The sequence below is a fragment of the Megalopta genalis genome, chromosome 10, assembly GCF_051020955.1.
Source record: "Megalopta genalis isolate 19385.01 chromosome 10, iyMegGena1_principal, whole genome shotgun sequence".
Lineage (NCBI taxonomy): Eukaryota > Metazoa > Arthropoda > Insecta > Hymenoptera > Halictidae > Megalopta > Megalopta genalis.
In genome coordinates, this window is record NC_135022.1 from 14,044,771 (window position 1) to 14,059,662 (window position 14,892).

The window sequence follows — 14,892 nt, forward strand, 5'->3', positions numbered from 1 at the left end:
TCGTTTTGACCTGAGCTACCGTAACGCGAGGACGAAAACAAAAAGTTTCATTTAACACGTTCCGTGCCACGTGTACCATCGATGGTACACGCTTGCATGTTTACTTAGTGAACTGAACAAATTGTTTACAAGAAATTTAGAACCGAAGAATCAATTTCCATCGCAAGAATGGGCGTTGATAAGTTTTTGTTACGTTGTTATGTGTACGAGAATTAATAATTGCACGTAATACATCAAGTTTTAGTAAAATATCAAAGTGTGAAGATTCGAGTAAAAAAAGCTCGGCACGGAACGTGTTAAAAGTACTTCGAAGACCTTTATTACTCGGAAGAAATGTCATCGAGAACATGCGCTTGTATATTATTTGCTCCATAGAAACAAATACCTTTATCTACCGACATTTTTTTATCATCAAAATTAAGCGAGATGCTATGCTGAAATTAGATGGGACACCCTGTATATCAATTAAAATACGCAAAATCGCATGGACTTTTCTTAATATTTCTTTAATCATCTTTATTAAATGATGCATCACCTTGTTGAATTCCAGTGTCTGTCGATTATTTCGAATCCATATTTGCACGAATGACGCGTTAAATGTCGGATCTGGATGCTTAAAGAAAAATGGAAAATTTTCAGAGTTTTTTCAACGTTAAACCGTCACAATCTCCTGTCGAGCCAAATTCTACATTGACTTTTCGCAGTAACAAGCTACTCATTTTGCTAATATACATTGTACACTCGATTAATATCACAATTACATGGCGCGTAAAAATAATTCTAGCGTTTTTCAATTGTTCTAAATAGGTTGTAGAGTCGCATATGAGTGGGTCGAATCAGAGTAGCGTCCGACATATTCGCCTCATTGTGAGAAACAAGGAATGTTGCTGTTCACTAATGTGTGTATTGTTCACTGGTCAAATTTATTGTTAACATAACGTGATGTTAAGGTAATTTATGGTAACTTTAGAATTTATCTCGCTCGTCTTTTCAAGATTTTGGTATGTATAGTTTACATTTCAAGACATAAATCAAACTTTTTTCGAAATTGTCATTTACGTCACTGTGCTTCTAACACACTCATACGGGAATGCGGTGGAGCTCTCTCTCTCTCTATGTAATGTTACAGTAAATTCTGAAATAAAAGTGAGAGAACAGTTTGGACCGCGAAGAGTTCAGTTTTATCGTTTACTAGAGGATGAATGATGCGAAAAGGAAGAAAAAGTTCTGGAGACGATTATGGACCTTGAAATCGTGATCGGAAAGGATGCATGATCAATGAAGAAACTCTTGTGAGGAACAAAAACTGGCAAATTACAACTTTATTCGCTTATGCACACTACTCGCCTTATAATTACGATTCTAGGCCTTAGAAATCCGAGAAATTAACGGAAATGCGCGTGATCGACGAAATTCTGAGATCAGCTAGCGCTTGAAACGTTTCGATATCATGGCAGAAGAATCGTTTCTAAGTGTTATTTGAATCGTGTGATCGAGAATTGACTGTATGTGCTTGTGCCTCAAACGAAACGTATACAGCTGATCGGATCATTCCGTATGCGGTGACGTTCACTATGGAATTCTATGTCTAAAAATAATATCAACTGTAATCACACGAGTGCCAATCATTTCTCTCTATATAGTTCTCTTGGTTTTGGAATTCTGTAAAAAGCGACCGATCCTTTCATCATTTTCCGTAACAATAGAAACGATATTACATATGGAATGATTCGACGCATTGGGCCTAGTGCATATGAAACTGCCACGTGTAAAAGAAAACATGCTGAAACAAACAAATATTTACCATTTGTTATGTCACGTTTAATTAGACTATGGTTGATCAAGCCAATTCCTTTCCGACTTCAAGTTTCCTTCGCATTTAAGTATTGTAAATTCGTAAAATACCACTTGTATTCGTTTCCAATGTCGGAGACGCAGACACAGTCGCGAATGGCAGTTTCACATTGTCGGATCAAACAATTTCAAAGGCGTAAAAATCGATGTCGATGAGCAAAGTGTGTACACTCGTACGATTGTAAAGACGAGAAGGGATCATCGCGATTTCTCTGCAAATCGGTTCCCGATAACATTGTATGCGTTAGAAAATTATTTTGCGCTTTTAGTTTATCTTTTGTGCTTCACCGATTAACACGTTGACTGCCACGGTGGTCGCAGGCGTCCGGCACCATTCGATTGTTTCCAACGAACGTTCGATCCTTGGACAGTGACATCTTGTAATCTCGTTAATTCGCAAAACTGGCAACAGAACAACGATCCAAATGTCGCGTGTACAAGACATCTGGCGGACATTTGCATTCCTTACAGCAGAAGCAACCGAAACAGGCGTGTACCTATCTTATCACAATATCGGTTTGATGATGCACGTTTCTGGGCAGCCAACATGTTAATTGAACCGTTATCATCTCACCTGGTGTTATTCTACAAACTCGTACACGAAGCTTTTGGTAAGTTCTTTTCAACCCTTTGAGCTGTGTGTTATCGTGACGAAGAATTTTTGAACGCAATGCACCAAATGTGGTTGTTACTCAATTCTTTCAACTGAAGAATTCTGATCCTCTGCTACCACTATTTAGTTATCATACAAAATTACAGTCCTGACAGATATAAATTTCTATTCTTTTTACAGAAGATTATCAATAACAAAAGACGTTGACATCACTGCGACTGTAAAATTCGAATTGTCTTTTTGTCGTCGAATTCAAAATTTGTCTAATCGTGGTAGAGAGTGATCTACACACTGATCTCGAGCAGTGCTCGCGGCAAGATAGGCCACGCAAGAAGTGGAGACAGGCGCGTTTATTGGGTGAACAGTATAATTCTGAACTAGGATCAGGCGGAGGCTCTGCGTCGTTCGCGATCGTAGTTCAGAATTATAATGTTCTCCCGGCGCATACGTCACTATCCCACTTTTTGCGTGGTCTATTTTGCCGCGAACAATGATCTCGAGGTGAAGCAGACTCGAATACACCGGTTGGGAATCAGACGGCCCAATTGTCGGATAATTATCGTCGTTACGCGCCTCGGACCAGCAACAGCAAATCAACGACAATAAGTATCGTAACTCGAAACGGACAGCCGGCGACGAGAAGGGAAAGGAAACATGTCTTTTTGTTTGTCGTATCGTTTCGCCTCCGCGGACTATTTTCAGGCTCCTCGAACCGTCATCACGCTTACTCCTGCTGACTCCCTCCACGGTCTCTATCTACGGTCGTGGCTCGCTTTTGTACTATGTCACCGCTAAACTGTGCTAGATATACAATTACGATAATAAACAATAAATCACGTTCTGTACAATTTCTCTAGGAACTTGCTACTTCCAACTATATGTTAAGTTCACAGAAGACATTGATTTACTCCGGAGCAACTCCAAGCGATTACGTGGTATCGAGATCCAACTTCGCTGCCAGAACTGGGCAAATTGATCGACGGACTTTCCGATCAGACTGTAGATCATGATCGTACGTTGTAATTTTAACGTGTGTTAACTGTCGCGTCAGTGTCCGTGTCCATAATCTTGACACAATCGTGAAAGATATACAAAATTAAAGCAACTTGTTTAAACAGTATAACAATAGAAAAGACAAGTTTCATTATTGCTGGACTGCGGACTTTTATGCAAAATAAAAGCTGTCTGGAACAATTGTTAGAAATAGATAATTAAGCGAGAATTCCGTTCGTCTGTAATAATGTTACGATATTAATGATATTTTAAAATTCTTTTAATCTTTCTACTATTTTCAATCGCAACTAGACAGCTTTGCCATAAATGCATAAAATCCGCAGTCTGATTATTGCAATTGCTTTTGTAACCCTTTTACGCGCCGTAGATTCGAATAATGTTTAATGTATTATAATAAAAATTTATTTTCAGGTTCGATAAAGAGAAATTGTATTAGTCAGATATGTGTGATGTGGCTCTCGAAGTGTATAGAAATTGTATTTTAAACCCTCGTTTAGGCACGATAAGAAAAGTCAATCCGATAGAAAATTATAACTAGACTGCGGATCTTTATGTAAATTCTCGTTTTCATACGTCATTTTACAAAAGATACAATTAAAGATGAGTTTTCTTGGTCAACTAAAAAATTATACATTGAAAAAAGAAAATAAAATCGTTATTATCCCTTATTAATATATATATATATGTTGATTATTGACTATACTTTTGACTATCGAGTATTCGACAATCACCATCGTAGACCGGTGATTTGTCTGCATGGCGATTAGAACAATTGATCGTTAGCCGGATTACGTTTTGCCCAGCTCTGTTTCTTATAATAATACGTACGAAAAAACGTCGGCTACAATGACCGTGTGGGTTTTCCGCGAATAATAAATACAACGCCGTAACAATTACAAACAATCAATATTATTTCGTATGCGAGGACCATTCTGAAAGTTTTCTCGCTAGACAAATAAATCTGTTTCATTAATAATAACATAGTGGAAATTGTGAAACACGTCACGTAATTGTACACCAGAAACATATTCTGCCATTCAAAAGTATTAATATTAATATCACTCAATGCAATAAGTTGATCGAAAGCAAATGGCTGATCATCGTTAACACATGGGAAGCATTAGATAGTAAATCCTGTATATTTCTCATAAATTTTCATTGACGTGGAGCTCAGTAAATATAATAGAAATCTCAATGCTTTTCACGATGTGAAAACAATGGAAGAATCACAACATTTTGCCCCTCGTTACAGAATGGGGAGAGCACTGTCATAGAAGTATCCTTGTCGTTTATTTTCTATTAACCTAATATAGTGACTAGTATTATTATTATTGAATGATGTTTCTAATGACTTATTTAATAATACTATTAAATATTATTACTTAGATATCTGACAAGAAGATATAGATAACAATATCGATAATATCAATAACGAATTATCAGCGTGAATGAAACGTCAACGAATTTTCATGAATTCAGTATTCACACTGTTTTGAAAATCGAAATGATCTACGTTTAACAACTATCTTTCCGAAATCTCCGGATCGTTACTTTAAAATTCAAATATTCGATCATTTGTTACGCGGAAACGCAAAACTGCCTGTTAATAATATCAACTGATCACATAAATTGTACAAGTTACTATATACAGCTCCTTCAACTTACTTTGATTTAATACTATCTCGTTACGTTGTAAATTATTCAGTTTCTTTGTAAACGGTAAATCTAAGATATGTACACATTATTAAGCTTATAATATACTATTCGATAAATTAATATTTTCACATGTAGCTAATCGTATAGAAACGAAAACACATTTCCAGACTGATTTCATTGCTTTTGTAACGTCCTTAAAAAGCTCTCGACAAATTGAACATTGTGCTCTGATGTACTAGAAATACATAAGACGACGATCAGGCCGTTGGTTTCTATAGGGTGTCCCCAAACTCCCGTTGAACCCGAAAAAAGGTGATTCGAAATAACTTTTTCATTTGCGAAAATGTTGACTGACACGGACCGATCAACGAGCGAGTACGGACGATGCGTTTCCACGTTATAGCAAACATGATCTGCCATTGACCGTGCTGGACTTAGTCCGTTGTACTCGCTCACCGATTGGTCCCTGTTTTTCGTTAATAGCTCACGAACAAAGCCGCAGAGGATATTTTCGCTAAGGAAAATATTACTTCAAATCGTTTCAGAAATTGTCCCTTTCTGTGTAACGGACGTTCTATGTGACACCCTCTTTGCACGCGAAATTTCAGAACGGAACGAAGCTTTCATAAAACCTCGCTACGACCTTCTCACTACACGGAATGTCAGGCAATCCCGATCGCTGTGAGTTTCCGATACCCGTGGTCCGATTCACGAGCATCAACAAAGATGAACGATCGAAAGTAAGGTCGACGCAGAAACGTTGAGTTTTTCAGAATAGTCCTCCCTATGACTCGTCGTATACAGTGTCGAAAACAACGTTAAACAGGTTTAAAAAATACTCGAGGCGTGAACTTTAGACCACCAGCATAACAATGATCCCCGAACAGCCGCAACCGCACGGAGAATATCAACCATTTTTCTATGTTTTCCCTTCATCAATAACTCTTATTTTTCTTCGTCTTTCGCTTTTTTCTTCTTCTGTCATTAACTTGCGACTGTACAGTTATATTCGTTTCCCTACGTCTACCATAACGATGAATAGAAATGTCATTAGAGATATGTATATTACTGATGACTCGTCTAAGAATGTCGGAGAGAACCTCTAGCTGTATAGAACATAGGCGACCGGTCTATAGCGGGACTCGAACGGAAAACGAGGTTTTGTTTTCGAAGCGTTTCATCGTTCTCGCACAAAAAATGCGTGAATCTATCCCTCGATGGAAGAAGAAGGGGGCGAGACCCGTTTGGGAACGAACGAAAGGAAACGCGAGAAATTTAGTTGAGCACGCGACGCGATCCGTATTCGTCCTAAATGCGCGCGTTAAGACTATAGTCTGTCCAACGAGATGAGAAAGTACAAGTAAACAGAAAGGTCATATGACTGTGATGACCACTACTCAGGGGAGAATTTGCAGTGGTCCTTTACCGACGGCCCTCGCAAGCAAGTCGAGACCGAATTTTAAACCTTGAACTTTATTTGAGTATATTTATATTGTCAACGAATAATTCCACACCGTATCGAGAATAAGTAACTTCTTATTGAGAAAAGCAGATCTTGTTATCTTTTTTTGTTATCTTTTGGAGCGCCTAAAACTGTATGCCGGCCCTGACCTATTCATACGTCGATTGCGTACTCGTTGGACGGACTATAGAATCACCGAGCCAGCCATCACGATTTAATTTTTAACATCTTATTAACGTTATGAGAATGCGTTTTTTTACCCCGTGATCTGCCCAAAGTATTTTGTCAGAAGGTGTGCGTTCTGCAGTCGTTCTAGAAATAGAGGTGTGCACACGTTGAACGACGATATTACCAGTGTTAAAATCACCTTCGCGAGATCGTTCCGGCGGAGATGAATGAGTCGAAAGTTTCTTTCGCCGTTTTCTCATCGTTAAAACAGTGGTGTAAAATTTCCTCGTGGAGAACATGATCGTTGCCCGCGGCTAGAATATAACAAGACGATGTTTCCGCGCGGTTTAAACACGTTGCATTGTTTCTGCGTTCCTGTGCGGTACTTCGCACGCTTCTCTCGCTTGTAAACGCAAGACTGCGAATTCCATGCGCTCGTAAAACATACGAAATTGCCAAGTCGAGTGAAACTGCGAACCGAACTACTAATTAATCAATTTATTTGTTTAATTCTATTAACACTTTATTTACCAGAAGTCCAATAACAGACGTTCGAACAACCGAGCTGTGTATAAAAGAAATTCAACGATTTAAATAACAAATTCAGAAAGAGAAGTTATCATATTATACGAGTCCTAATAATTTGTTGAATTATGATTTACATTGATGTCACACTTTTGAACAATTTTTTAATACATTCTCGGCTGTTGCTCCCTTATCTTCAAAATGATTATTAGCAAAGTGTTAAGTACCAACAACCAGCATCCTTTTATAAAATGTGGCAAAAATATTGTCACGGAAAAGTTTGCTAAATATCATGCATAATGATTTGAATTAACGACATGCACGATATTGATTTTCTTTATGTAATCCTTTATGTTATAGAAAATCCTGATCGTCATATATGTGTTACACCGATAGCGAATTTTTGTACGAGTATATCTGGATTAAAGTTTCGAAAATTTTTAGTGGGTAGTAATCGCCTGTTTCAGTCGACTGGAATCAATGAGATGTATGAACGTCCACTTATGCTACGGATGCATGAGCTTTGCAGTTTGCTTATTATGAAGCACCGGCACGAACCGTGTTCGTGCGTGCAACCGGACTTCCGGTTCTCGAAGAGCAGTCGCGTTACAATATACTTCCGCTTTGAACTGCGTTTCGCGTGGAAAAACGTGACCGGGTGGTTACAACTCTTTGGAAGTGATGGCTCGTTTTAGTTAAATCAAACTCGAGGTAAAGTTGCGTAAACCACAACCAGGAAGAGACTCTGTTAATCGACTACTAAAGGAAGAAACGCATGACACTGAGTATTCGATGGAATCGTTACATTGAGCTGGAAAGAAACGTCATCTAATTCGTAGTTGCCAATTTTAATGACACTTGAGATTCGTTGAGAAATATTCGACACGTATTTTATTATAGCTACTAGTTTTCATATTTAGGTGTGGCAAACGATCCCAAAAGTTGGAAATAGAAATTTATAAAATATCTTGATAAAACTAATGGAGATAGAATAAATGAATGATACAATAGAATAATTTATACGTATAAAAATTGTTTATCTTTGTATAAAAAAAGATTCAAAGATTCATAGACGACACTAGCGTGAAAGTGAATTTTGTGACAAAAATGTTCAATGATTTAGAAAATATTAATACAAAAAGATCATGTTAACAGTTTCTTTGTGGAATAACGTTGCTGTCTCAATTTCAGGGGCTATTTTTGTCCAATATAAAATCGGACAGCTGTACAAAATGTACATGACGAATATTTTTTGGTAGTCTACACAAGTTTCGTTATAATCGGCAGTTTCAAATTGGGTGACGTCCCTTGTTGTTGTAAAGGTTGTTTCAAAGGTATCATTACAAATAAAAACACTAATTTTTATTCGTCATTGGTAAAAAATATTGCTTGCAAGATATTCAATTTCGAATATTCAAAATATCCTTTGGATCGATCTTAATCGAATGTTCGCTATCTTCGAAATCATTTCAAGCAAATTAACCGCTCGATAATCGACGACATATTTTACATATATACAGATTTAGGAAACATTAGAAAATCATGATTTGTACATGTACGCTAATTACACGAATCTATACACGCCTTTGAAACACCCGATACAATGAATATACAACTTTAGTTTAATAATTATCTTGTACATTCGCTGGCGAGTAAAGACTGAGCGGAGAAATTATTCACATAGCAAAGAATATCGCGACTTATATACAGAATGGAAAAATCGATTATTTCCGCGTCGATCATGAGAAACACAGTTTCCACTAGCAAGATTGAACGGAGCAGCGTCCACGAGTCCGAGTTTAATGAAACTTTGCAAGTTCGTGTAGAGTTAAAGAACAAGGGGACTATACGAGTGATCGCGTTAACGATACTCAACGACTAATTACACCGGGGATATTGAAAAATATATATTTACAGTTCTTCGGTTCGGAAATAATGTAATCTACTTCGTTCGCGTTAGGATAAAGATCAATTCTTCTAATCGAAGGGGCCGTATGCTACTTCTTTGACACGAAAGGAAGCGTACTCTACTTGTCTAGCCAAGAAAAGGCTATTCTACTTGTATCCACGTTGAATCTTGCCCTGTGTTGTCTGACCCGAACCTACTCTAATCTCCTTATCTATTGGAAAACACTTCGAATTTCTCTAATCGGTGATACACATTCAGTCCATATATTTCACTTCGTATAGTCGTTCGATCAGACTCTTCCTCGGGCCTCGTTGCTAGTCCGACAGGCACGCTTCTATTCTATTCGTCTGTCAAGTACGTCCCTAATCTATTTGTCTGCGGAGTACGTGTCTATTCTATTTATCCGACAGGTACACTCCTAAACTACTAGTCTGTCTACGAACGGTTTACTTCTACTCGTCTGGCCACATACGATCGTAATCTACTTGTCTGTCCTAAGCGTCTGATCCTACGATTTCTGACTAGGGGAAAAGCCTTGAACAGTTCTTCGTGACTATCGTCGAGTCTATTTCGCCTGTCTGTCTACGAACGTGTCTAATCCACTTATCTAAGAGGCTATCTCGATTCGCGTTGCTCTCAGCGGTCTAGAAGGGTTATCAAAGAGCATACGTACATATATATATATATATCTTATAACGTACATGAATACCGGGCGATAAAAACGTTTAACGGCTGTCTCCCGGTAGGAGCTCTATCGTGTTTGGTGTCGTATAAATCTCCAAAGTTTCATTAAAAGACTCTGGTACGAGGACTGCGAAGGAATAGGGGAGAGGTGGGAATAACACGAAGACTGGAACTTCGGGAACGGCAGTTATCGTCGAGTTGCGGCCACCGTTTGCGCGCTTCACGCTCTTCCAAGCCACGATTCCGCTTCGATTGCATCTAACGCGTCCCTATTATCAACGGTACCATCTAATTGTACGTAAGACACTCAGCAAATAAACGAACAACCCGCGTGATCCTCCGGGGTGGGGGGCGGGGAACGGATCTGAACGCGTCCGGTTCCCCGCGAGCGCGACGGGTTTCTTTTCTGCGCGGGTTATGCTCGTTTTCGCGCGACACGCAAAGCGGTCTCTCGTTGTCAGCTTCGACAACGGTCGGACGAATGGAGGATGATCGAACACAGTTGCCGCGGATCTGTTTCTGCGCGAGCGTGTGCGGGATGATCTTCTCGACCGGTCTCTCTCTCTCTCTCTCTCTCTCTCTCTCTCTCTCTCTCAGCGGATGAGGGAAAAGCGTATTGCCTAAAGTGTGTGTTTGCTTGGCGCTTACCGTTAAACTCTTATCGTTACTACCGATTATTCGTGTCGTTCTCGCGTCGTTCGTTCTTCGACGCCGTTGAATCGTCGCGCGGATCATCGCGCGCCATCGCGTCCTTCACGGCGAATCCGTCTCGTTTTGATTCTCGATCCGTGTTTCGTCCGCGAACGTCGTTCGTTTTCCTCTTGTCCCACGACGAGATGGTTCTCACTCCAACCGCTCGAAGCTGCACGCGGCCGTGTCGTCCACGCTCGGCCAATCGCCTCTTCGGGGTGTTCGCTTCTCGTGTATTTACAGAACGGAGGGCGATTCCGAAACTGTGCCGTTCACACGGCCCCGCGGAGATCCCGCGGAGACTAACGGCGCCGCGAACTGCGACAGATTCACGCGGAGCGGCTCGATCTCCTGCTGGTGCAGAGACGAGAGGAGGATGTCGCGCAGGGACAAGCTGCGCTACGACGAGAAACGATGCTCCTGGGGCAGACAGTTCGCGTCCGGGCCCTTGCTGTAACCGTGATTGTTCGTTTTCGACCGTCGTTTCTCGTCGCCGCCGACGCCACCGATGCCTCCGCCGCCACCACCGCCACCGCCACCGCCAGATTTCTTTACTTTGTATTGGCGCAACGAGCGTATCAACATCGTCTGGCTGTCCTTCGAGCACTCGTCCTTCTCCTGGCTACGCGTCTTCGGCTTCTTCTGATCATCCTTGTTCTTATTTTCCGTCAGCGTCTCGTCCTGCGTGTGCTTCTCCTCTGGAAATCCATCAAGAAACATTCGTTAGCGTAATATGCGATATTAAAGGGTAATAATAATAATATAATATAATATAATATAATATAATATAATATAATATATAGTAATAATATATTTATATATATAATATAAATATTTATAATATAATATATAATAATATAATATAATATATTTATATATATATAATAAAAATATGCGAAATTAATACGACGCTATGATAGCGGAACCAGTTACGATGCTTTTAGTTTATTTTCAAACATAATTTACTTTATATTTATCGACTAAGAAATATAAAGCCCTCATTTGGCAAATGAGCGGCTGAAATAGCAAAACAGGGGTTGCTCGTAATAGTTTGCAAGCATTTCTCGAACGATCGTCATTGCCAAGCCGTTCCGAAGCCGGCGATGTTCCATCGAGACTCTCGCGTGGGTAAAAAGAAGAAATAAGTACCTTCGAGGACGTCATCGAATATCGACCTGATGATCTTGGACACGTAGCTCTTCTCTTCGGTCTGGTCCGCTGCCTCGTCCTCCCTCTCGAGGTTGTTGTTCGTTCGGAAGATCGACTCGAGGACCTGCCTGGAGAGCAACGGCGAAACAGGTTGCTTGCTCTTGGTCGTTTCCGTGCCGGTACCGCTTCCGGTCCCAGTCCCTGTCCCGGTCTCGTTGTCGCACATGCTGATCGTGGAGGCGTTGTCGGTGATCAGCTTCTCGGTGTCCGAGTCGCAGCCGGTGTTGTAATAATTGTTGCTGCTCTCGGATTTCTTCAGGATCGACTTCGAGATCGCCCGGTGTCTGTCTATGAAAGGCACGCCCTCGCCGTCTATCGAGTCCGCGGACAGGGAGAGCTTGCTCTCGGTGCTTGTTCCTGAAATTTTCCTTCGATCACCTGCGTATACCGTGTTTGCCGGGCACCCTGAATACCGGCTGACCCAGAAATACCACCGGAATCGATAGTAGGGCGAATCGACGGGCGGATGTGGCCCGAATCATCTCGGAAGCCGCGACCGAACCCGTTTGCGGGGGTGGGATCGGAGCTGGATTCGACGCTCTGACCGATACCCGCTCGAGGTATCCTCGGGAAAGTGGGCAAACGATTACGTCAATCTTACGGGGGGGTAATTGACCCCATTAATAGCCACCTAAAGATGCGATTCTTTCGTAATAGGCATCGTTTGCTGGTATCCATGCAAAACTGGGCGATATTTGTGGAGAAAATATTTCGAGTATTATTTGAAGGGAGTGTTCTAGCGTGAATCTTCGGAAAGGTTAATTGTTTTTATTTGACATTTTCTTGAATAATATAGGTTCAACGATACGTCCACGGAACCTCATGTCGGAATTCTTCTAATCATGAAAGTTATGGCTGGTTGATTATTTATGATACGAAAGATTTGTAGACTGCGGATTTTTGTAGATTAAAGAAAGCGTACACATTATGTATTAACAAAAATCAATATTATGCATTGTTGGTATCTATGAATTTGTTAGATCGAAGGAGGAAAGCGTATATTAACAAAAATCAATAGCACTTCTCGTTTCTTTTTTTTTCAATTAAAGAAAAAGAATCAAACTTCATTTCACTGCAAACAACATCTCCGTAAAAAATTTTACAAAGACCGTGCATTTTGTCAAGCTTGGCAATTTTCGATATGACAAACATGGCGTCGCATTTAAAGGGCTACAGTGGCGAGGGCGCATCAAACTTAAAATCCAGAAACATTGCCTTAAAGTAGAAGTTTCAAACTTTAATTTAAAAGAGAAGCCATCGTCCTACGATGATTTTTCGCTGAGTTATCGCCGGTCAAATTTGGCCAATTTTTATCCAATATTTGTCTATGCTATAATTTTTTGAGCAGTGTATGATGTACCAAAAATAAATGCCATGCATTTTCTTTATATGAAATTCTATTTATTATTTATGTGAAACGAAATTCTATTCTTCCGTTGGCAACATTTATACATTAAAGAAAAAGTTGGCAGACTATAAACATAAACTTCCCTTTTCGTCTAAGAATTTATTAGTGACAAGGTTACTTTCTAAAGTTTCATTATAGGTTCAGATAAAAAAGTTACAAAAGCGTGAGTCTTTTCATTTACTTTGTTATTTCAAGTAATAGCAAAATTAGAAGAAAGCATTTCAATCATTGTCTAGTAAACTGGTACATCTATCATCTAAAAAAAAAAAATTCAAGTCATTTAGTCCAGTTTTAAAAAAAGTACATATATATTACGTTTCAAAGGGTGTCCACTCAATTTTGCCCCCCACTTTATGCGACAGTGGGCTCATTAGACCTAAAATTAGTTACTTGAGAAACGAAGACGTTAAAAATTAACAAATTTAAAAATCTAAAAGCAATTTATCCGAGAAGAGTAACGAAGCTAGTAGATGGAAAAACTTTAACGGACACGCGTAAAATCGGACACGTGCACCAACTCCAAGTAGAAGAACAATGAACGCTACCTGTGTACTGTTTTGGCCCGCTGGCGGACCCGAAGAGGTGCTGATTGAGGATCCTCGTGGCCGAGACCAGGCTGGTGTTGGTCGCCGCGAACGGTCTGCCCCCTCGCAGGCCCGCGTAATAATTGTTGTTCTCCAGATGGTCCTCTTTCACAGCGTTACGCGCCGCTATGTTCTCTTGGTCGTTGATAAACTGTGCGCGAAGTCTCACGCTCTGCAAACAGCCGCGTCGAATAAATAATACGCGACACACACACGCGCGCCTGTCGGCTGTTTTGTTAGCACACACAGTTACACACACATCTGGGACCGAACCCTCCCGAAAAGAGCGTTATGCTTGTTCGATGGAGGGTGATCGACTGAGAAGCAACGATTAGGGGCTTGCAAGTGGTTAAGGAGAACGCTCCGTGGGACACTCCACGAGGTTTTTCTGATACCTTTCAGGAAAATCGAGGCAGGAAGAACAAGTGGGTCAGTCTCTTCGCGCCATCGATTTCCAAAAAGAATTCATTGACTTTACCGGTTTATCGGTTGTACCGATCGCGATTCTGGAGGGGCAAATGTTCCAAGACGAACTGTGTTATGTAGACGATATATGCTTCTATCTTAGTAATAACTAAAGAAACGAAAGGATAAGTGGATAAGAGAGTCGAGCGAGCACAGAAATAAATAGTCAAACTGACAAGAGAACCCTGGTGATTGATACATCCCGATGTTGATGAAACTTTGTACAAGTGTTCAATGGATCTATCTAAAAATTTAGCTGTATTTCGTTAATGCCCGTTTCCGACTTTCAGTAGAAAATTTCAAACGACAGAAGCTGTCCAAAAATAGTTCAAATAAAATAGTTCAAACAAATTAATTCAAGTAAAACAGTTCAAATAAGTAAGTTCAAATAAATTAATTCAAGTAACACAGTTAAAATTAATTAATTCAAATAAATTAATTCAAGTACAATAGTTCAAATAAAACAATTGAAATAAAATAGTTCAAATAAATGAATTGAAATAAAATAGTTCAAACAAATTAATTCAAGTAAAACAGTTCAAATAAGTAAGTTCAAATAAATTAATTCAAGTAACATAGTTAAAATTAATTAATTCAAATAAATTAATTCAAGTAACATAGTTAAAATTAATTAATTCAAATTAATTAATT

The 14,892-nt window shown here is 39.7% G+C and overlaps 1 protein-coding gene across 3 annotated transcripts in view; it reads right to left on the reverse strand.

Moving 5' to 3' along the window:
* Nucleotides 1-487: 487 nt before the first annotated feature.
* Shab (Shaker cognate b) overlaps nucleotides 488-14,892 on the reverse strand; it is a 141,685-nt gene continuing 127,280 nt past the window's right edge. For all 3 annotated transcript variants that reach the window (XM_076524906.1, XM_076524907.1, XM_033469724.2), the window contains 3 exons: nucleotides 13,738-13,948; nucleotides 11,725-12,141; nucleotides 488-11,273 (listed from right to left, as the gene is read on the reverse strand). In XM_076524906.1, coding sequence (XP_076381021.1) covers nucleotides 10,975-11,273; nucleotides 11,725-12,141; nucleotides 13,738-13,948 — 927 coding nt within the window. In that variant the 3' untranslated portion in view covers nucleotides 488-10,974. The remainder of the gene's footprint in view (nucleotides 11,274-11,724; nucleotides 12,142-13,737; nucleotides 13,949-14,892) is intronic.